The 24,330-nt window shown below is 41.9% G+C and overlaps 3 protein-coding genes across 4 annotated transcripts; 1 reads left to right on the plus strand and 2 right to left on the minus strand.

The window, feature by feature from the left end:
* Positions 1 to 3: 3 nt before the first annotated feature.
* jdp2b (Jun dimerization protein 2b) lies at positions 4 to 8,671 on the minus strand. 2 transcript variants are annotated; one of them, XM_031581765.2, is made up of 4 exons: positions 8,449 to 8,671; positions 3,093 to 3,307; positions 1,398 to 1,502; positions 4 to 1,017 (listed from the first exon to the last, which is right to left on the minus strand). In XM_031581765.2, the coding sequence occupies exons 2-4, from the start codon at positions 3,285 to 3,287 to the stop codon at positions 832 to 834; spliced, it is 486 nt and encodes a 161-aa protein (XP_031437625.1). In that variant the 5' UTR covers positions 3,288 to 3,307; positions 8,449 to 8,671; the 3' UTR covers positions 4 to 831. The 2 variants fall into 2 exon arrangements, with proteins under 2 accessions (XP_031437625.1, XP_031437624.1); XM_031581764.2 differs by having other exon boundaries at positions 3,093 to 3,310; positions 8,449 to 8,668.
* Positions 8,672 to 14,034: 5,363 nt separating this feature from the next.
* si:ch211-153j24.3 (proto-oncogene c-Fos) lies at positions 14,035 to 15,960 on the minus strand. Its single transcript, XM_031582190.2, has 4 exons — positions 15,669 to 15,960; positions 15,177 to 15,401; positions 14,840 to 14,947; positions 14,035 to 14,753 (listed from the first exon to the last, which is right to left on the minus strand). Exons 1-4 carry the CDS (start codon positions 15,807 to 15,809, stop codon positions 14,085 to 14,087), a joined length of 1,143 nt encoding a protein of 380 aa, XP_031438050.1. The 5' UTR covers positions 15,810 to 15,960; the 3' UTR covers positions 14,035 to 14,084.
* Positions 15,961 to 18,927: 2,967 nt separating this feature from the next.
* Positions 18,928 to 21,312, plus strand: fosab (v-fos FBJ murine osteosarcoma viral oncogene homolog Ab). The gene is made up of 4 exons (XM_012815742.2): positions 18,928 to 19,242; positions 19,614 to 19,832; positions 19,955 to 20,062; positions 20,174 to 21,312. Exons 1-4 carry the CDS (start codon positions 19,099 to 19,101, stop codon positions 20,816 to 20,818), a joined length of 1,116 nt encoding a protein of 371 aa, XP_012671196.1. The 5' UTR covers positions 18,928 to 19,098; the 3' UTR covers positions 20,819 to 21,312.
* The last annotated feature ends 3,018 nt before the right edge of the window (positions 21,313 to 24,330 follow it).

A 24,330-nucleotide genomic window follows, 5' to 3' on the forward strand; every position in this document is an offset into this window, starting at 1 on the left:
ATGTATTTTGGATATGGTTTGGGTTTAATGAAAAATACATACAATATAATACTATTTAACAACAAATAAAGAGATGATAGCCACTTCTGGGAGTGGTTCCAAAAGCGCTACTCATATCACTCGCTCAGCACTGCTATGACCAGCACACCAAAGTAGAAGTAAAAAAAGATTCTTATTGCATCACATCAAGTGATTACATAACAGTTTATGTCGTTCATACATAACAGTATAAAATAATTACACTGATAAATTGTGAGTACAATGCAAAAAAAGAACAAAAGTGTAAACATTATGTAAATATATCTATGTATATTTTTTTACGTATGTGCTTTCGTGACGCCTGCGTCCTCATAAATCTGGTCTACCGGAGACTACCAAGGCAAACTTATATAAAAAAAACTGACAAAAATGTATACTAACTGTATACTACAGTTGCATTCTCCCCCTGCTTGACACAGACCAGTTTAAAAGATGCTACAATGGTATGTACCCTTAAATAAAAAGAATGACATAACCTATTCACAGGCCTACATGCCAGCAGCAGAACCTCATACTGTGCAGTTTCCTCAACACTATTTTGACACAACGCTTGCCCTTTTCCTCTTGGTAACGTTGACAGGCATAGTCGCTGAGGCACTAGATGTCCACACAAAGAGTATCAATGGAGATTGAAAGGCTGCTTCTTGGTTGTGCGGTAGGTTCTCCAGCCATTGGCTTACAGGCAGTGCGGGCATAGCCACCATAAATAGGAATAGTTCTGGGTTTGTCTGCTTTAAAGTTCACCCTCCATCCTATTCTGTTAGTGTTCCTCTTGTCTTCAGGATTTGCTCCTCACTTCTCCTTGAGCTGCTCGAGGAGTGGGTTGGCCTCGCTCTCGGGCGTCTTGATGCTGTCGGTCCGCACAATGCAGGTGGGCCGGTGGAGGTTGAGCATGTGGATGAGCTGCTGGCGCTCCACCTTCAGATCCTCGATCTGGGCCTTCAGGTCCGAGTTCACCACCTCCAGCCGCTCCGACTCCTGAGAGGGAGAGAGAGGAGAGAAAGAAAGAAAGAGAGGAGAAAGAGAGAGAAAGAGAGAGAGAGAGAGAGAGAGAGAAGACAACAGATACGGATTACAGTCTGAAAAAAGCTCATTAACACGAAGAAAGAAACTCAAGAAAAACAAATGTTCCCTTTTTGTTTACAATACGCTCTTTTTTATTGTGTGTTCTTTCAGTTTGTGATGGTTGGCAAAACACCTTATGATGAAAGCGCTTGATTAGATTTGGGTGATTGCCAAAGTTTGTCTATGGCTAAAGTCACTGCCATTGCATCTGACTTTAAGAACCCGTAACCTAAATCCTAAATCGGTCCCCCTCTCAGCAGCACATTGAAAGCAAACACAGTAAAATGACTCACTTGTTGAAGGAAGTCCGTTCTCTCCTTCTTTTTGTTTCGACATCGGGCCGCTGCCACTTTGTTTTTCTCCCGTCTTCGCTTCCTCCTGTCTTCCTCCTCCTCCATCTGTGAAAGGTTTTCACAAAGAGAATCCACATACATGAGGGAATAACCCAAGTGAAGGATCTTGTGAACACATAGTTAACCGGCACCTGCCATTACTACAATTTCTTGTGACCAGGTAAATACTTATGCGTTACAGGTGTGTTTTTGTCCACTTGAGGGCCCTCTAGAGTAAGGAATTGCTAAGGATTGTCAGCATTATTATTCAAAATGGGGGATGAAATAACAAGAACCTGGTTTTAGAGGGTTAATTAATGGGTAAGCATGCAGTCATAATTGTTAGGTGCACATGGACCAAATTGTACTGGTTTGAACAAATTCTTGTGAAATGCCTGCTTACGCAACAGTGTACTTGTGCTCAGTGATGCAATGCTCATCCAAATGCAACTATATCTTCATATGAAAAGAGAACTCACCCCAACAATCAACCACATGGCCTTAAAGGTCAGATCACACACAAACACACACTCTCTCTCTCTGGATTTCCGTTTTGCTGGTAACAAAGGGAACTTAAAGTCTCTTTCACTCGTGTGATTGTTTATCTTCGCTTTTGTTTTTGTTTTCTGTGTGGTTGGATTTTTTTTCCTTTTTCTTTCTGCTTGGGTTTTAAGTATGTCTTCATTTTACCCGTTGTGGGTTTCTTTTTTTACTAGTTATGTTGGAAACTTAAAAGTCAAAAGGTCTGTCTTACTCTCTCCCTCTCATCCAAAAACTGATTACGAAAAATCCAAAATGTGGTCCCAGACAACGCGAAACACTGCCCCCTGTCCCTGATGGACTTTAAAGAGGACCTGGACCCTTCCTCTGAGCTTCAGGTGAGACCTGCTGTAGGAGAGTGTCAAGAGCAAGGAATGCTCCTAAGCTCCATGCCGCAGCTGCCAACTTCCAACAATATGGACAAGAGGGCTCTCTATCAGTTGTGTGTGAAGGTGAGGAACTTCCAGTAGAGGTGATGTGAGTGTTTTTGGATCAGGGCCTTCCCTAAAGGCAGCTGGTACAAGACTCAACTCAAAAGAGAATGGGGGATCTCCAGTGGAGAATTGTACATGGAGCACTAGCTGCAGACACACACAGAGCACCTACATCCAAGGGTACAGGAGGGGTGTGTTTTCTGTGGGGTATGTGAAACACTTGTTTGTTGGATGTTTAAGGCTTATGGGGTTGGTTAGTCTTGACAAAGAATGGTGTGTGAGACTAGGGCAGACTGGAATTTGGTCCTAAATATTCAGTTGCAAGGAGAAACCATGTTGTTCTTCTGAATTTTCTTTTTGGCCAAGTTAAGATGGTGGCGTGGTTGTCACGGAGACACAAAATGGAGAGGTCTGGAATAACAGAGCCAGTGTTGCTCTTAAAAGTGTCTTTGTGTTTAAGAATTGAATTTAGTTTACTTTAGTAACATTTCCGGTGAGTCTTTCACTAAAATGTGGGGAATTGAAGAATGTATTTGCAAGGTAAATGAAACGGATGTGTTACAGCTAAGTATTTCTTGATTTTACCTTTTGTGCATTTCCTTTTAACTAGTTATAAAGGAAACTTAAAAGTCTCTCTCTCTCTCTCTCTCTCTCTCTCTCTCTCTCTCTCTCTCTCTCTCACCTCGTCCTTGAGGACTAGCGACCTCTTCCCATGCCTGGCTAAGAAGTGTAGCGGTGAGAGCATGGTGCCCAGGCTGCACAGCTCGGAGAACTTGAGCTGGTCGGTAAGCGTGGTGGCCGAGATCCCGGCCAGTGGGCCCAGGCTGGGGAGGGAGCCGGCCGTCAGCGAGGGGTCAGGGATCTGTCCTGGCATCATGTCAGGTCCGGCCACAGCCACTGCTGTACGTACGAGAGAGAGAGAGAGAGAGAGAGAGAGAGAGAGAGGGAGAAAGAGAGAGAGAGGGCACAAAAACAATATTTGTCCTGTTAGGCAAAGACAACGCAGAATGGAAAATCTGGAAGATCAGGCCTTTCATAATATTTCCTGAATAAAATGGCCACTACAAACTGACAGAAATGTTCGACTGATTAAGTTAACTTCAGTTGCTGGCCTGATTCTTCGGGATATCTCATGACTTAAAACTCCCTCTTAACTCCAGCATTTTACAGTGTTTTCATGGATTGATGGTCATGTCATGATCTTACAGGCTGAGAGAGTAAAATATTTTAGAATGTATAAATGTAGACCTCATAGGCTTGAGCACTTTCCTGGCCTGATGTTTAAGCGTGTCTCGTGACTTATGACTAGCCGTTTACTCCTGACCTATTCAATAGTTTCCAGTGTCCAGTCTCCACAATAGACAGAGACAGCCTTTCAACCACTCCCTGCTGTCACGTCCACCTAAGTGCCACACAGACTGCCAGACATAAAAGACAAAAAAGTCCATAAAAGTCAGACTCAGCAAGTGAGTGACTTTACTGACTGACTGATTGACTGATTGATTGATTGATGGGGATTTCCCCCACATTTCTAAGCCCTAGCAAGCCTGGCCGTGACGATTGGCCGGGATTAGTCGGGTTGGCTTTCGGTGATGAAACTCCACGGCTGTGCTCTCCCAGCCGAGCAGAAAAGCCAGCGCTAAAGCTCGGGGCTTCCAGACAAAGCCTCTGACAGAGGCCAGTCCTGTTTCAGAGAGAGAGAGAGAGAGAGAGAGAGAGAAACAGAGAAACAGAGAGAGAAAGAGAGAGAGTGAGAGAGGGACACAGAGAGAGAGAGAGAAACAGAGACAGGGAGAGGAAGAGAGACACAGAAAGAGAGAAAGAGAGAGACAGACAGACAGACAGAGAGAGGGACATACAGAAAGAGGTGCTTGCTTGCAGGCAGCAGTGGTAGGGTGGGAAGTGGAAAACGCCCGGTTGCCGTCACTTATGAAACACAGACACTCCAGTCGAGCTGGCGCAGTGCCAACACCAGCGGGGCCCACATGCACGTATGTATACATACTTCATCTGTCTTCAGCCAAATGGCTCCATTTCCTGCCCCATTCCTGAGGCCAATTAGAACCTTGAGGGGCAATGGAATTCACATTCAGCTTCTGCTATGAATACCCACCAAGAGGACAGGAGGCCCCACTATTAGCATAGGGTACAGGGAGAGCTGACCAATACTGCATTGTGAAGTGATGAGTGGTATTAATCGTGCAGCAGCATTCGCACACAAAACGGCAACCGTGCCCGGCAAAACATTTAAGAGTTCATTTAGCCGCTCCCCTTTACAGTTAATTTAGTCGCTCCCCTTATGCCTACACTTGAACAGTCATGTCTGTTCGTTCTTTCACCTTTTTCAGATAAAAATTATTTAACTGTTTCATAGTTTTAGAGCGTATGGTTTCACAACACACCGGTGTGTGTGCGTGTGCAAGTGAATAGTCTTCCATGCATGTTGTTAGTGGCCTATATGCATGGCTCAGGAGGGCAAAGCCCCTGGGGTATAGGCTCAGGCTCAGGCTCAGGCTCTCTCTCAGGCTCTCTCTCTCTCTCTCTCTCTATCTCTCTCTCAGGCTCAGGCTCTCCCTCTCTCTCTCTCTCTTTCTCTCTCAGGCTCAGGCTCTCTCTCTCTCTCAGGCTCTCTCTCTCTCTCTCAGGCTCTCTCTCTCAGGCTCAGGCTCTCTCTCTCAGGCTCTCTCGCTCTCTCTCTCTCTCTCAGGCTCTCTCTCTCAGGCTCAGGCTCTCTCTCTCAGGCTCTCTCGCTCTCTCTCTCAGGCTCAGGCTCTCTCTCTCAGGCTCAGGCTCTCTCGCTCTCTCTCAGGCTCTCTCTCTCAGGCTCAGGCTCTCTCTCTCAGGCTCTCTCTCTCAGGCTCAGGCTCTCTCGCTCTCTCTCTCAGGCTCTCTCTCTCAGGCTCAGGCTCTCTCTCTCAGGCTCTCTCTCTCAGGCGCTCTCTCTCTCAGGCTCAGGCTCTCTCGCTCTCTCTCTCAGGCTCTCTCGCTCTCTTTCTCAGGTTCTCTCTCTCTCTCTCTCAGGCTCTCTCTCTCTCTCTCAGGCTCTCTCTCTCTCTCAGGCTCTCTCTGTCAGGCTCTCTCTCAGGCTCAGGCTCTCTCTCTCTCTCAGGCTCAGGCTCTCTCTCTCTCTCAGGCTCAGGCTCAGGCTCTCTCTCTCAGGCCAGGGTGGATGAGCCTTCCTCCCCTGAGCGCAATTAGAGGAATGTTGTGAAAGAGAGGGAGCGGCGTCCAGTGAAGGAATCCAAATGCAGAGTCAGTTTTTTTTGTTCCCCCCTCACTCTCCGCCGTGGAGAACGTTCAGGGACAGACAGATGCACGTAGAACCAGCTCCATAAATCCAGAGGCCTGAGGGTGCTGACAGGGAACAACACGGGCCTGGCCAAGACACGCTCCTCCGCCATGTCCAAATCTGTTCAAGATCGCCTTGTAAGAGCAGCACCACCAAAAAAAGCCAAGGTTGTCTCCGAACTGCAATTTCTCAATTGTCCGAGACGTCGAACATCAACCCCTCAACCCCTCAACATTTCAGTTTAACTCCGAACAACAAAAGAAGAACCAGGGCATTCAGTGGCTCCTGCCATTTTAAGCTCAGAGCACACATGAACAAGGAACACAGAATGAGAGAGAGAGAGAAAGAGACACTATGTTCAAAGCTTTTTTCATTTCTCCCCTTTGAAGCCATTGGCACTGTTACATTCCTCCTCCTGCTCTCTGTAGGACCCAGCAAGTTGCTCTTGACCCAGTTCCTTTCACATTGTAACTATTCACTGACTGCAGTCACTCAGTCCCTCTCCACCAGACAAACACCAAGAGGATAACACTTGACACTGAGTGTGCATTAAAGGTCAACTTCCTCTGCCCCTATAAGTGATAAATAACAGATGCGGTGCATTGTCCAAAACATGGCACAGTACAACTACCACTACTGAGTGGCCTGTATAGCATGTTTACCACTACTGAGTGGCCTGTATAGCGTGTTTAGTTTGTCAGGTAAACCCCTCATATGCCGTGGCATTATGCTCAATTGGCAGGACAAAATGTTCAGGTCAAATCTGGCAAAATTCGATATAATTTTCAGGTGATTTTGGGCCTGATCTACTGAAAGACCCGCATGCAATTTACATAAGTGCTGAGCGGGACTATACAGATGTGTGAAGAATGTTCAGCCAAGATTTCTTCCTCAAGATTTTATATGAAAACCTCATGGTCGCCACCCTCTAGACATAATTCTCAAAACAGGAGCAACACAAAGCAAACTTTGGCAACTGGATACTTCAGATGCACAAACTAACAAACAGAGTTAACAAAAGCCTTTAAAATACTGTCTCTGCTAAAGCAATTAGCAACTAGATTATATAACCTGTTGAAGGACACTTTCACGATGTTTTGCCTTATTACTGCAATCCAACCTCTATGAAATCTTTCTGATGGTTCCGGGAACATTTTAAAATTTCCTTTTTATTGTTCCGGTCTACTGGTCTGTGGCTGTGCTCTGGTAAAAACTTCACAAACAACGAGAAAACACTGAGGAACAGAATACAACTCAAAGGTGAAAGCTTTTAAAACCTCAATGCAAAGTCATGACCACTATGTAATTTGTTTCATGCATTTATCTTGAATATAAATCTGAAGGATTTCATTTCATTTTTGTATATCACCCTTCAAACATTAGGCCTGTTTTAGACTAACATGATACACACATTGCATGATTAAGCTGAAAAAATAAATTGCTTTTGTTTTGGTTTTTGTACATTTTGTAGTTTCAATTCTGTGTCTTCTGGCATAACTAAATCCGGTTGAGAGTGCCAGTTCCTCATTAACCCAGTGAAGGACAGTAACACCTAAAATAAACCCCACGTTCCCGCTCTCGGCCTGTTGACGCACAGTCTCCCCAATAAATCCATTGCGGAATTTTGTCTGTGTGGAAACAATCCCACGTATGGATCAAGAGACTGGCACCAAAAACAAAGGCGACATAAATGCCAACATGCGCCCCAGTGCAAGGGAATGCTTTGGTCTACTATTGCAATGCCCCACTGTACATGTCCCCTTGCATTAATGCAAAACACTGATCTTGTAGGCTATCCTGTCTGCAACAATACATGCCCAACATAATAGGTGTTGCTTAAAGCCTGTCTATGTAATGTTCATTCCACGATATTCCACATGCAATAATTATAACAGGCTGTTCCTAAGGATAGGTCACCTGGCTCGTTATGAACATAACACTTCATGAGAGAATGTCCCTCAGTTAACAAGAAGGTTCCTCTAAAGTTGCTCATTCACACTTGGCTGTGTGTGAAATACTGGCCTTTATAACACTACAAGAAGGAATGTAGAATTTACTGCCATGTGTAATTACAAAAAAAAAAAAAATCACAACACTACGTGCAAAGCGTTAACTAGGCCTGTATCATGTCATGCATGGATCATGTGCAGCTAACTGAATTGTGAATTGTTAACTCGGATAAAGCGCCCCTTTCCTCTGCATCATGGCATCGACATCCTCGCCAAAAATCGGTCACGTTTAGTGTCCAAATGTCCAAATCAAGTGCAGAAATGCCACCTTGTTGCTTGCAACTCCCAGCTGTCGAACCTGAATAGTATCAATAGTTTCTATAATATAAAGGGTTGACATGCATTTTAAACCTATATCACGTAGGCCGTCTAGTGGCCTAGTCTCTCCAGAGCTTAATCAGCGCATTTGAGTTACATAACGAAGCGATTAACACATATAATACCAATATATTGAGGGGCTACATTGGAATCAATAAAACGGGAACAATATTCGACAAATATGTAACAGAATTACATGAGACGTACAGTAGCCAGGCCTTATTATAAATAGGAATACGATTCGCTCTAACTAAAATGAACTGTTGTGGTCCAAAAAATATTCCTCAGCTGTCTCAAACTTTATCGCTAAGTTAGGCTCATATGAGTAACTTCAGCATAAATGTCGGCTGAAATGTGATACATGCTGAAAAACTATCAAAATATCGACAATTAATGCCAGAAATATAAATCAATTGAACTACCTGAGTCTGGTCCGGAATCCGAAAGGACTGTTTGTTTGGGTCACCACTCGATCTAAGATGCCTGTTCGTTGCATCAGCCTGTTTAAATACGGGATCGGTATCAGGGAGGGCTCCGGAATGCGGAACTCTTATGTGCCAGACGTAAGCAAGGATGTATAAATACGAGACCAGCGCTGTATGAAAGAAGACCCGATTGCTCCACCCCTAGCAACCAGAAAACACAACACAGAGAGGAAATTTCTACCATGTTGGAGAAGCCAAGTGCGGTCCACCCACTTCGAGAGATCCCCGTTCCAAATAAACTCTTGTTTATGGTCATGTATTCATCTATGATTTCATCAGCGTCGTTTAAAATTTGACAACATAGTTATTACATGTTAGCTAAGAATAATCGATACGTTAAGTGCGTTAAGTACTGTGTTGTTGGCCTAGTTTACGGGGGGTGGGGGTGAAATTAGGATTTAACAGTTAAGAATGTCCTTTATTGGGCATTTTGGTTCCAGGCTGTTAATAAGTAGGTGTGCTTTTTATGGGTAAGTCAAAGGTTTATGTTTAACTGACCCGATTTATGGCATTAAAAACGTCAATGTCCTGTTGAATGTGACGAATAACACTGAATAGAGAGTAGTGTGTGCTGTCTATTTCCAGATGCACACTCATACACTGCTCGTTTTACATGGCCTGTTGTAGCGTGGAAAGAGGGTTGTGTGCTCCTAGAGTTACGAACGTGTGTTTATGTTTACCTTAATGTTCTACGCTGTGCTTAATGTTCCATTTCGAGTGTTCTAATGTTAACGATTTGATGCCCTGGTGTCGTGTCCTTGAGTATTGGCTCCTGTGTCACCCTTGCCTCGTAACCTGTCTGCTCTCACTTTTGTCATCAATTTCAAGCCTCAGTTCCTGATCGTCAATAGGCGGCAAAGAAGCAAAGAAAACCTTGACTCCTGCGTGCTCGTAACAGGACCTAATGTGTATGTGGGCGAGCGTGAGAATCATCTGTCAAAGAGTACCTCACCAATTCTCACTTCCCTACCCAGACCCTTCCCAGTGTAGAAATAGCCATTTCTAGCATTGGCTTGTGCCATTGAGTCTGTGCTGCTGCAAATCATTCGAGGGGAATATGTCTGCAAAGACGTCTTCCATGAACCTCACAAGAGTAGGAAATGCCATTAACATGTGTAGGCCTATATGCCTAAGTTTCTATTTCACGTCTTTCAGTTTTCCAGGTTTTGTTGGGTCTACTCTACTTCTCCTCTAAATGTATATCCCCCTCTAGTGGTAGAAATTCACACACAGGAAATAGATGCCAGGAGATGTACTGCAGTTCGGTGAGAATGTTTCTCCCAAAACCGTGCAAATAATTCACTCCTCAGAACATTGTATACGAATGTGATTATGAGCTCATAGGGTCCTGATCAAATCAACCTAATGTGCTGCTCATTCATGTAGTATAATTTTTGATTATGTTGAACATACAAAAGTGAAAAAGTGTCTCATGTATGTCAAATTATGCAAAGATTTCCTTGTTCCTGATTAAATGGATAATTTTCAAACAGGTCCATACGTAGGCTTTCTTTCCTTCTTTCGTGAAGACATTTACCATCAACGAAAACAATTACACTTTTGTTTCAGGGATGAGGGGGTGGTAACTTGGCAAAAGCAAAACAATTTTGCTTTTTACTCTACTATGACTTGGGCCTAGGCTGAATTTATGAGCACATGACTTGTACTTCAGAGGCCTACTAAATTATATTATATTTGCCCCTATGTTTGTGTTTGTAATCATAAAACATCTCAACAAAATTAAACCAATTTACACCCAAACCCTTACCTGGCATATTGGGTCTATTTTGGACTGTTTGTTGCACAATTTTCAATCACATTCAGACACGCATTTTCCACTGGCTGGATTAATGGCAAAACCCTCGAAACAGCTGTGGCATCAGTAGTTTCAAAAAGGGTTCAAAAATAACCCACTTCCCTGTGTGTAAAAGATTCTACCAATGTTCTTTTGTGTTATTTTTGTACACTTCCTATGAGGGTCTATGTCTCACTTGTCTTGTTCAATTTAAGCGACACGTTGTGGGAAGCTGGGAAAAGCAGAAGTGATGGGTACCCATTACTCAAGAGGATGTGTGTAAATAAATTCCTGTGTCAAACTAGGATAAAGGAAGACATGGGACATGCACCTGATTGGCCAAATTCCATATGAAACATTGATAGATTAACTAATTCTTGGTTGAAAATTACTCTGCCTCTGAATACAACAAACAAAATATTTTGTTAAAATGTCTTTATCTGATCAACAGGTAATCAATCCCTTGTCACTGTAAATCATGAAAACAAATGTAACAAAATGTGAACGCCTTCCTGGAGCAATTCATACCATACCTGACCCTAGACTTCCACAGAAAGCCTTTCTCCCTTGGATATCCCTCTTACCGGTAATCTCGCCTTAAACACACTATCCTCTCACTCCTCACCATACTCTGCAAACTTTCTCAGCTCCATGAGACATTTAGATAGCACATATAGCAGGTGGACTGGTCATGCTTGCTAATATTTGCTTTGTAAATACATACAGCTTTACTTTCAGGAGCATAGTGACTCGGAAATATCCTGTCATCTTCATGTTTCAATGTAGCACTAACAAAATCATTTTGGATTTGCATAAACGGTCAAATTAAAAATCTTTGTTAAGATAATGAGTAACTGGAACCACAGAGATCATTTAGAGGCTGAAGGCTTAACAGATAATAACAGAGGTCATGACCTCTACAGATAATAACCGAGGACATGACCTCTTTATACCCCATGTCATTATTTACAAGTCTTTTATAGCATCAGACATGCATTCTGTTGCTTTCAACCCCTAGTTAGCTTTTCAAATACATGACAACAAGCTGAAGGATTACAACACTTAGAAGTGCTAGACTTCAACTCTGCCACAAGGCTACCTTGCTGCGTTTCAGTCTAATTGCAGTACAATCCTGTAAAATAATTAATCGTTCCTCTGGTCTCTTTATTCTCATTTTATTAACAATAGAATGATGTGTTTTCACAACAAAATGTAATGTCAATCGGCAATCAGTGTTTATATAAACTGTTATTTTATGTTATTGAACTTCATCCCATACCACCTGAGATATTTTAGTGTTATATAATCACTATTAACTAATCACGGTGTCGCTGTATGATATACAACACAATTAGGTAAAGTCATGCGTAATATACAACAACTACTCCATGCAGACTTGCACAAGTAGGAATCAGTTACGCCAAGTCTGACTTCTGTGGTTCTGACTCAGACGATGTCTGTGAGCTAACCGCAGACATAAGGTGAGCGTTGAATTTGGCCCATTCATAACTTATTTTTGTCATTCAGTTTCCTTGTCCTTCTTCCTTTTAGGGTTGCTGCACATGTCAATCATGCATCACCAAAAGATCGCAGATGGGTGGAAAAATTATGCAGTGCACATCTGGTGTTTATTTTACACATACATACCAAGACAATATGGAAATATATGAGGACATGTATCAGAAATAAAACAAATGTGAGAGCAAAAGTCCTCTGGAGATCATTATAGACAAACACATTTCATAAAATTGCACATGGCTTGCAAGCATGGCACAGATTGTTGAAAAGAGAATAAATGTTCATTCATAGGCCTAACATTACCATGTTGTCCTAATATTAGAATACCGTTTCTTGATTATTAAGGGGACACCTCACTTGGAATAAACAAGTTACAGATTCCACTGTGCAGTCATGCAGAGCTGACACAGACACAAGCTGTCAGTTTTAGACATTCAAATAACCAAAAGCATCTCCAGTGGAATTTCCCTTTGTCTAGTACATCTTGATAAGTGGGTCGTGAATTATATATATAAAGGTAAGCAACATAATGGGTGTCACCTATCCAGGCACAAGAGACCCACAAATAGAGTATATATGACTACCAAACTGATGTAATAATACTATTCTACTAATATGTTATGTACATCATCGTTCTGGCATGATGCACAAGGTGCCTACAAATCAAATTAGGCTGAAACTAAAAAACAATACCATACAACAGGCTGTAATAGCAAATAGGATCACTGAAAATAATCACATTGTATTCATTCATAAAGGCAGCACAGTTTATTTATGTGATAAGCACAGAAAACAAAACTTCTATTTTGAATCAGGAAGTTTTCATGTAACGGCGTTCCTCGTCTGAGCAATCAAAGCAAATGCTGCAATGAGCGGTCAATGCTGCAGTTCAGATATGAAATAGGCTAGCAGCTAGGCTAAGCATTAGCAAAGCCTATAGCCTACTACTAGCTTACTACACCATTGTGATAAGCCATGCCACAGTAGACTCCTTCCATATCTCATTCAACTAAACGACTAAACATAAATAGTTCTAAAATGTAACAAACAATAGCTGCCGTCACTGCTCATTCATTACCACAGACAGACAAACAAGAACATTTAGTTTCGGCAAATGTTCAATGAACTGTTCATAGCCTATGCATGGGCTGCCTAGGTTACTTGGCAGCTTCATACACTTTTCTTTATGTTTTTCTATCGTCTGTTTCCCGTAAAGCATAGCCTATGTAGCCCAACCTAAACTAGGTCTTAATGATTTACGAAAAAACACATTACAATGCGTTGCTATAGACGCCTTACAAAAATCACCCTGATTAGATTCCGGGAAAAATACAGGCTCCGCTTTCTCAGCTCCGCCTGCCATATTTTTCCAGGAAAGTATTCCACCGTGAAATATGATACCATTTCTCCATAGAGACCAAACAGCAAATCACATTGAACTTCCAAATATGGACACGGAAGTGTGACGAAATCGCGTGCTATGCAAATACGTTGTGACGTCCTCTGTACGTCGGTGCGTGCGGGCAGTAACTGACTTGAGGCGCTTTGGCAAAGGTGCATGTGTCCAGGCACGATTCAAAATGTGTAGGATTTGCAGGTCCACTGACTAATTGCTTTTACCTCGTTAACATCAACATTGTCTTGACTGTTCATTTAGACGATTTTTAAAAATGTCAACGTCAAAACAGTACCACAGACAAAAATTAGTTCATTTAGAATTGGTTTATTGAAATGTGATGTCATAACTCATGTATTGATGGTTTGTGCAAGCTCATTGAATTACAACCTAATTTTTGCATAACTGGAAAACCCTTAAAGATGTAGAGGTAAAAAAATAAACTATGTTTTAAATTGTCACATGATAGGCCTAGGCCTTTTCAAGTCAATTATCATAATTTGACACACTGGCACATAATCAGGCCATACAGGACACAAAACAAAACACAGACAAAACAGTACCAAATCTCTATGTGTATTCTAAGTTGATGATGATACATCTCAATTTTCACTTAAGGATCCACAGACCCACACATGACAATAATTGATATATATAATATGCATTTCATGTAAACAGTAGGACTCAGAACAACACAGCGTGTCTGGAAGAGGTCATGTTAAGTGCAGGCACAGTCAAATATAACACTTTCAGAATAATTGACAAGGGGTTACACAACCCTACACATACAAACTGGTAAACAGCCACCCCCCCCCCCCCCTGTTTCCCTGGTCTACCTAAAACTTCTCTGCCGACACTTAAATTCTACAGAGCCAAAAGCGTTGGGGAGTTTAGAATATCTTTAACCATATCCGATCTGCCTTTTATTTGACTGCCACATTCACAGTCATCTGCCAAGCTGTCAAAATCCGGGTATTTGAACTCAAACCCATGAAGGCTACTGCCACAGGTGGGGCTGGAGATTACAATGGGGCTGTTGAGGATCTCCAGGTTGTCTGCCATGGACTTGTAGAGCGTCTCCCAGTCTGAGATGCCGAGGGAGTTGGTGAGGTCAATGTCGGGGACAGCAGGGGCCACATCATGGCCACTGCTCTCTGATTCCGAGTTAAGATCCTTCACAGACTCTTCCTGAACGCCAAGGAAGGCTTCAAACTCGGATGTGGCCCCCAGAGCACTGGAGCATAGCAGGATATTAGAGTTGCCCAAGATCGCAGTGGTCGACAAGATACCGTTGGGATGCATTTCCAGGTCCTGGAGGGAGGGAAGCACCTCAGGGGCCTTGCTGGGGTCAAGGGCGGAGGGCAGGTGCTGAGGCGAGCTCTGGGGCCTCTGCTGCATCTCTTCCTCATCCTTTGTAATTGTGCAGGTAGGCTGGTGGGCTGATAAAACAATCTCAAGCTCTTCTTTCTCTCTCATGAGATTATCTATCTCAGCTTGCAGAGTGGCTTTCTCCTCCTCAAGCTTGTCAGTTTCCTATGGCAAAAACAAAGGGTTAAAATATACATGTGTGTTGCGCTGGATTGGTAGGAGAAATATACATTGTCATAATATATGCTTACTGCTTGTAATGTGTCTGTAAGATCTCTTCTTCTGTTGCGACACTTGGCTGCAGCAATTTTATTTCTTTCTCTCCTGAGCCTCCTCTTCTCATCTTCTTCTGGGGACAACTGAATCATTGACAAGAAATAAAAAATAAAACGAAAAATGTAAATGAAAAATATCTCATCGGCAAAACTTTAAACATATGGCTGATCATTTCGAATAATGCATGAATTTGAAGGTGCGCACTTGAGCTTCTCGCTGTGACAGTCTGTCTTCCAAGATGAATGATGACATTAAAATGATCTAAAGAAAGTCACTAAATCAATGGACATGTGCATGTTAATGCAAACATACTTTATCTTTTTGTCTTTTTCTGCGGGATTTTTCGTTGCTGTCGCTTTCTGAGGAAGACGATTCGGAAAGGCACCGTGCTCTTCTGTGCCTTGTAGCGCCTGATGATGGGGAGACTGCTGTGTTGACGGTCGGTTGGACCATCCGCTGCATGTCCGCTGTGGACATCAACGACGTGACAGCTGGAACAAAAGAAGAACCTGGCACAGTTCTCCCTCTACCCGATTCCTGAAACCCACAAGAAAATATTTTTCAATTTCAAAACAGTTATGACGACTTCGAGGAAGGAATTCGATTTCACGTGTTGACTTCATGACGTGCATTGTGAGAATCCTCTGGTTGATTAATTAACTAACTTGATATGGTTCAAAGTAGACATGTCAATTTACCTTGAAGCTCACGTTTTTGGAGCAGCGAGGTATGGTTGCCAATAGCAGTCACATTTTCGTCATTCGTGCACTTTGAATGATTGCAAAGACTGTCATTCACTCCTACCTGCACATTTTGCATCGAGGACACCGATGCGCGGGAGACAGACTCAGCTGGAGACCGCTGGTGGTTGATCGCGAGAGTGTCTTCAGTGGAGGAGACAGAGGAGCAAGACGCGGAATCGCAGTCAACGTTCAAGTCGCACATCTCTGAAATCTGCAAGAATCTATCTATAAAAATCTGTTCGTGCGTCCTGACTGACTGACTAGATAAATTGTAGCCCTCTGTTGTATAATGTCACCTCGCGGCTTACACATCTGGAAACTGCAGTTTTGTTGTAGGGCTACTCGTTTTATAGTGAGCCTGAATTTTATGAATGAAGTATGTGTGGTGCGACTGTACCATTCAGGAAAGAGGGAGGTCCCTGGAAGCATAAATGTATGCTCTTTTTTTAAACAAGCACAATCTTATAGGTACCTCGAGTAACTAATCATAGTGCATCGCGTTTGCTGAAATAAATACCATCAAACAACACAAAAATATAATACAAATCCCTCACTCCCCCCACGAAATGCAAAATGATAGGCCCACGTGCAACAACATGAATGAACAGACCGACGTCATAAATATATTCTGTCTGCATTACGGTACATTCTTTCACATGTTGTAGCCCAATTCTAGAAAGACTAGAATTAATGTTAATAAATTGATTTTGATTAGGTCTATATAACATGACCATTAATCAGCTGAAACACTGAGTCTTTGGTAAAAAATAGAATTGCCTTCACATTACGCACATAAGCCTGAACAAAATTAAACCGTGGGAATAAAAAGTCATGTTTGTAGACCTTTTGCATTAGAATACACTAATGGAGTGTATTAACATCTTACTAACATGGCTGTTGCTACATTATTGGATCATTGCAATAACCCATGAAGGTAAAATAGGAGATTACATCTTCATGTGCATGTCAATATACGTAACATTTGTACATACGAACCTGCCTCTCACATTTTCTCTTGAGATGTTATTTTAAGGGTGATAATTATGACAAACAGCACAGCAGTCAGGTTGCTAGCCAAGCAGCCAATCGCTGTTATCCTGCTAGAACCATATATGGTATTTCCGGTTCTCACAGCCAAACTGCATTGCAGCCTATCACAGCATATTCTATTGTGGAATATAAACTACTGTAGTAGTGGCCATTCTATTTTAGGTCTATCTCATAAAGAATGCATCTGGTGACATGCGGAGACGCCTATACCATCACCAAAATAGGTTATTTTTACACAAATAATAACAACACAAATAATTCCATATAACACACACAAAATTGTATGTCTATTACATTAAAAGCCTACTTAAAGTAGGTCACACGTGACATAAATCATTTCACGATTTTTAGGGCCTCCTTGCTATAGGCTAGCCAACTATTCTCACAATGACAAGAGACCTCCTTGGTTGAAATCGCCAGGCTATTTATAGCTCACATGAGGTAATACGTCCATTCAGGCGAAGGCGTGAGAGCTGGCCTCTTCAAATGACGGTCAAGTAATTCCCGACAGCCGCGCCCCTGGTCATTTTCTGTTAGACCTCTAAGGGTCAGTTGCCTACTGGGCGGAACATTATAGCTCCGGGATTCCTAAATGTAATTTCAGTTCTTAAAAATATGGGTTCGGTACGACATAAACAGCTCTAAATTTGAAATGTCGACATTTAGCTATTTCTTGCGCATAGAATAGGCTGGCTATATCATCATTTGGAAACCCTAACTCACTCGTGTTTTCCAACTAATCGCATGCATCTTTAACAAATGTTGGAGGCATTGTTGTTGTATTGAGTATAAACGGTTATACTATACTATAAGCTCATATGCACCTGCTTATGTTTGTGTGAAGTGACATTATATCCATCCAGCGAGCAACAACAAAACAAACAGTTGCCTCGGAACAACCCGTGATAGTCTGTTACATTCGGTCTGTTTGCTCTCTGCCGCAACTTTGCTCTGTGCAGCACCATGTGCAGGACTGAACGTCACTGACGCGAAGGGGCGGGGCGTTACCAGGGCAACGCCACATGTCAAACAAAACATGAACTTGGGAAACACTGCAAAGAGAAAATGTGTCTCGGGAACGCTGATAAGACTATTTGACCGTGTTTTTGCGGACATTTTTGGTTGACAGATTAGAAAGTAAATCCAATTGAGGATTAATCGTTCTTAGTTTGAGAATGAGTAAAGTGTAGCTCACAAGAGAAAATAATCAAAAAAGGCCGAAAAAAACGTTCTTTCTTGGGGCTATGCTAGGCCTGTATTATTATAACAGGCTATAACTTCTATTTGAGCACAGATTAAAATGTTCATTAAAAAAAGAAAACAAATATTTCTTTGGTGCAGGCTATAGCCTAGGCTACTTGAAAAGTGGCCTAAATCGTCTTGGCTTAAATAGAAGTTGGACAATATCTCCAGCAAAAGGCACTATATCTGTTTAAAGCAAGATTGGGCTAGAACATGACTAGAAACACCCAATGGAAATCTACCTGACAACATATTCTGTCAATCTTCTAGTTGTAGACACACCCTCTGCCTCCAGGTAGACTAGACAAACGTTGGCAACAAAACAAAACAAAGACACTGTATGTTGCATAATCATAAGGGTCATACCTGCTCAGGTAGTTTTACCTATAGCACTTGTTTGTAGGTCAATACAATTATTTTTAAATTCTATAGCCTATGTAAAGTGGCAGTTAAAGTCAGCTATGTGTTCTTTGCTAATTAAAAGGTCAAGTATGTGTTCTTTGCTTATAAAATTTCCCTACTGAACGAATCATTTCATTGGTGGAAAATAAATGCAAAAAGTAAAGAATGAAAGGGGCTCTGTTAAATCTGAACAAATGCATTGTTTATGTCGTCCATTGAAGTTCACACAACTTCTGTATTGTGCTTACATAACGTCATGTTACTGTCCGCCAATTGTAGTTGCTGTTAGGGGCACAGTCGGCAGAGTGAATTTCCCGTAAGTCCCGCCCTTTCAGGATGCATTCCATATTAGGTAAATGACGTCTTGGGATACCCTGCCATGGAACATTCGGTTCTGCAGTCGTAGAAATCCCGATTGCAGATATTTAGGACAAAGTTTAAAGCTTATAAAAATTAAAGCCATTTTCTACCAATCCCACATATTGACACGTTACCACAGAATTGTTCTGCAGTATTGATTCTGTGTTTATAACCGTAGTTATGACAGTAAGCATAGTCCTTCCTCGAAATGAATCCCGCCCCTTCCTACGTCACCAGCTCAGAAACCATATATTGCCATCGAGGTCGGGAAGTTGACAGTACAAACTTTCAGCCACAGAAGCAGGAGGATCAGCAATACAGTAAAGGACTCTAAAGGGGCAGGGACACCGATCCTGCTACAGAAGAACATCGACAGCTCAATTCTTTAGTGAATCTACTTAATTCTACGAGACGAGCCCTTTCCTCGGATTATTACAATGATGTTCACCACTTTTAACACGGATTGCGATTCTTCCTCTCGCTGTAGCTCCGCTTCTCCAAGTAACGCCGATAACATTGGTTACTACCCGTCGCCTGCTGAATCACAGTCGAGCATCGGCTCACCACTAAGCCAATCTCAGGTATGGTTTCATTCATTTATTGATCCTTTATTTTTCAGGCACATTCTGTGCTGGAATCGACTGTTTATAGGGGTTTAGATACTGAAGAGTTTAGGTTATTCCAGTTATAATTGTAGTTTTCATGTCTTCAAGTTCCTTTGTGCAAGTTTATGCATCAGTAAATTAACTGTTAATATTTAGAGATGAAAATCAAAATGCACAATTCCTGAATGGGTTACTTACATTTAAGACACCACTTTTCCTTACAATTTAACATTGTCCATAAATTAGCCAACCCATTTTATTTTTTTTAGACATTTTAGAGTGAAATGGCTGGTGCTCAGTTTTCTCATGGGCTTGGTTCACTGATGATTTTTTTTATATCTTTACAGGACTTTACAGACCTCAGTGTCACCAGTGCTTCCTTCATCCCAACTGTCACTGCTATATCTTCATGTCCTGACTTGCGGTGGATGGTACAGCCAGTGGTGTCTTCAGTGGCCCCTTCCAATGGCCGGGTACATCCCTACTCCACTTCTGCCTACAATACAACAGGGATGCTGAAGACTGCAGGAGGACGAGGCTCTGGGAGAAGGAGCAAAGTTGAACAGGTAGATACATCAACCTGCATCAAATTCTCCCACAGCCCTAACAGAAAGACAGTCAGAGCTTTGTCTGATCTACTAAATGAAATGCAATTCTAAAATATTTCTTTTTTTCTTATCTTTAATAGCTTTCCCCTGAGGAGCAGCAAAAGAAAAATGTGCGTCGGGAACGCAATAAAATGGCTGCAGCAAAGTGTCGCAACAGAAGAAGAGAACTTACTGATACTCTGCAAGCTGTAAGTATTAAACTTTCAATTGATGAATTGAAACATAGGCTAATATATCATATTGCCATTTCAAACACAGACTCCATACAAATTAAATGATTGTATTTGCTCTCCTAACAGGAAACTGACCAGTTGGAGGATGAGAAATCCACTATTCAAGCAGACATTGCAAATCTGCTGAAAGAGAAGGAAAGACTGGAGTTTATCCTGGCAGCTCACAAGCCAATCTGCAAGATTCCCTCAGACCTGCCAGAGACCTTTCCCCAGTTTGCCGTTTCCTCCTCCCATTCCATGCTGCTTGAGCCAGTCGCCCAGCTTCAGAGCACCCTTGCTGGGTCTTCCAGCTCGACAGAGCACTCCATCACCACTACCTCTTCCGCTTCACTGTTCTCCAGCCCTAGTGTGGTCAGTGACATGATGACAGTCAAGATGGCTGACCTGGACTGTTCCTTGGAGGAATCGCTGGACCTGCTCGTCAAAACCGAGCTGGAGACCGTGCGCTCCGTCCCCGACATGGAGCTCTCCAGCTCCCTCTACACCCAAGACTGGGAGCCTCTCTACACTTCAGCCAACAGCGACCTGGAGCCTCTGTGCACGCCAGTAGTCACCTGCACCCCTGCCTGCACCACGTACACGTCTTCCTTCACGTTTACCTACCCTGAGAGTGAAGCGTTGCCCACCTGTGGACTGGCCCACCGCAGGGGTAGCAGCAGCAATGACCAGTCTTCAGACTCTCTCAGTTCCCCAACCCTGCTGGCCTTGTAATGGCCTTTTACCACATATAAATGTTTATACATTGTAATGCTGTTGATAGATCACAAGGCTATGGAGAAGACGAACAACAAAAAAACTTTATTAGATATATATTGTAGTTACCCTATTTGTCATCCTATCAGCCTCTTAATTATGTAGCAAGCTAAAGCATGGTTTAACCAGTTCTACATAAATATAGTTTGGTTAAATTTGTAGTTATGATATTTTATTGGTGCTAGATAATGGATTTGTTTAGGTGCTACTGACACGAGTTCAGAGCAATAGATAACAAGAGATTTCTTACATGTTGTTGTGTGAGTGAATTTGTTTCCACAAAAGTTTGTCTTACTATGGTCTGAATGGTCTCACTACATGAGTTTTCTGTGAAAACGTTGTGTTTAATTTATGAAACTTAAAGTTATTTTTGTACTTGATACTGAAAGCTGAATGGAGCGAACTTAAATCTTGTCTGCAGAGCTCGTGACAATAAATATTTAAAATTTAAAGTTGGGTGTCATATGTTTCCTTATGCAACAGGCTATTAATGTCGACTTTTCTACAATGAAATATATTTAAGGTGATGGGTAAGTATAGGTTTATATGAAAAGCCATATTTCAACACCCACAAGTTATACCTGCCAATTGTGGAATGATGGGCTAAGAAAATCCAGATCTTTGTCAAATTAACTGGATTCGCGGAGTTTTAGGTATGGCAAAACCCTTCCGTTTCCGCATTCGATACTGACGTCATCGCGTCATTGCGTTCTTTTCCTCATCTCCCCGCACCACGTCAACGGAATCACGTCAGTTTCCGTGTCCTTATATGGAATTTATGGTTGTTCTTTGAGTGTGGAAATTTCTAGAGCCTTTTCTTATAACCACCACATTAGATAATGAACGTTATAATTGAGGCATGACTGTTGCAATTATGCTACCTAAGTATTTTGCAGTTACGGAGAAGATAAGCACATGCCTTTAGATTGTCGGCTTTTTTAAATGTATAGATCACGTCTTGCATAAGCAATATGGAATAGCCAATAGATTATTAATGAGGTATTATTAAGACTATATTGGCTGTAGAACATAAGGACATCGTGATGTTAGGGAGAGTGCCGTCGTGTTCTGGTCGGATCGAATTTATTTATGACAGAACTCTTATGAAAGAAATAGCGAGGACCATTAGTATGAGCTCAAAAAAAAAAAAAAGATGAGTGATCATCAGAAAAATTGTCTTTTTTTTCTTCTGGTACCTCCGCGAGATATTTTCTAGCACAGTAGGCTAATTGGAATAGCCGACGTGACAGCTGATGCCCGCAGTGGGTTGCTATGATGGTAACACCTGAATGAAAATTAGATCTGATTTATGACGCTTCCAACTATGAGGTAACGTAGCCTATGTGTCCTAACGTGCAGTACATGAAATAGCCTACACAAATCATCTTCTTCTGATCGGTCATACACCATAGGCTTATTTGTTTTTTCTTGTATTTAGTTACTATCCACCTCAGTTACTGTCAGCACCTTAGCTGCGAGGGGGTTACTAATTTCCTAAAGAATGAAATAATTTATTTTTAAATCAAAAGAGAAAAGGAACAACATATGGTCTAAAAAAGCAGAGGACTTGCTCTGACAGCAACAGTAAAACCCAGATGAAATACAAAATATAATTTTTCTTTTTCTTTTTAATATTTCCTCGATCTGCCCACTCCCATGATATCAGACAGTGAGATGTCATATGAATTTTACATACAACTTTAGAACAGGGGCAAGCTGACGCCTAGTGTACCTGATTTGGACTCACTAAATCCTAATAATTTCTATTCCCTTCTCTTGTACAATAATGAACTAGGCCTATCGATCGGAAAGCCAAACAGGGATAAAGTAAATGACGTATTTTATTAATGGTGAGTGTTGAAAACAGTCATCTGTTTCATCACTACATCCTTTTATCACAAACTGCTCCCAAGTTCATCCTGTATACTGGCTTCACTGGAACTCTTACTTAATAGAGGAAGATATGTTAGGAGGTGTGGCTGGTGATGCAACAATAGTCAGCTGCAGACACACCCTTTGTGCATTACACTGATAGCCTCACGTGGTGGCCTGCTATCTCGGTTAAGGTGTTTATGGAGGAAATGATTTACCTTCTGAGGTACCTCCCTGAAAAACTGGTCTGCTCCAAAGAATTCCAAACTCACACTATATCATCTAGAAATATAGCTATCTAGCTATGGTTTCTATATAAGGTAATTAATGGGACCCATACTTTATTACCCTGAGTGGAAAATACATGGATAGGAACTTCAGCCAGTGCAATTGCACAATTTCCATCCAAAGTAACACAATGGGTAAGATTTCGTAATTTCTATTAAGTTACTAATAAAAACGCCAAAGCATGGCCTTCCACTGTCTTGCCCCTGATGTGAAATCACACAGCGCGTAATAACTCTCTATTAATACCCTTCGCCAGCCCTGGGGAGCGCATGCAGCAGCAGAAATAGCAGGTACCCACCGCTTCTTTTAACATCAGCATCAACAGTGGTAAAATTAGAACACGGTGACGCCAACCTACGTCGGTGCTCCAGCCCAGGGGAGGAAGCAGCCAGGCAGAGTATGCTTGAGAGGAGAGGGATGGGGGGAACGGCAGAGAAGGAGAGACAGAAGATTCTGCCTGGAAATAATCTTGAGTGCAGTGATGAGAGTGGGAACAGCTTGCTGCAATTCCATAAAAGCAAAAAAATGATTGTTCCTATTTTCAGATCACTTTACACTCATTCGGGTAGCCTCCAGCGTTTTTCTTTCAGAATGTAAAAAAACATGCACATTAGGGATACGGGAATGCTGCCAACAAAACCAGTATCTCTAGTTGAATATGATTATCAAGCGATGCTAGCTAATGTTAACGGGAGGTGAATAATGATCTGTAGGTGTGTGGAAGGTAAGGCTTTCACTGCAAGAGGTAAATAATGATCTGTAGTTGTGTGGAAGGTAAGGCTTTCACTGCAAGAGGTAAATAATGATCTGTAGGTGTGTGGAAGGTAAGGCTTTCACTGCAAGAGGTAAATAATGATCTGTAGGTGTGTGGAAGGTAAGGCTTTCACTGCAAGAGGTGAATAATGATCTGTAGGTGTGTGGAAGGTAAGGCTTTCACTGTAAGAGCTCTCATTCCACATACTGCCTTTACCAAGATGGATCTCCAGCGTAGTCCCCCGTCTCTGTGTTTTTACATCACCAGTGATTTTTTTGGTGATAGTTTTGTTACAATTGTGATAATACTAAAAAACATGTGTCTATGTATGAAAATTATTTCAGACTCGTTACATTTGGGCCACAAGTGGATTTGCTCCACTGATTTGAAAACTGGATATAGTTGGTTCTTATTATTGTTATTGTTTCTAAAAAGAAAAAAATACATAGCTTGGCATCTTATGGATGATTACTAAATTAATGTGTTCCCTAAAAATGCTACATTGAGGACTGATCTAGACTCCTCTGCCTTGTTTTGCACATCACGTTTTTACAGC

This window comes from Clupea harengus, chromosome 15 (genome assembly GCF_900700415.2).
Source record: "Clupea harengus chromosome 15, Ch_v2.0.2, whole genome shotgun sequence".
NCBI lineage: Eukaryota > Metazoa > Chordata > Actinopteri > Clupeiformes > Clupeidae > Clupea > Clupea harengus.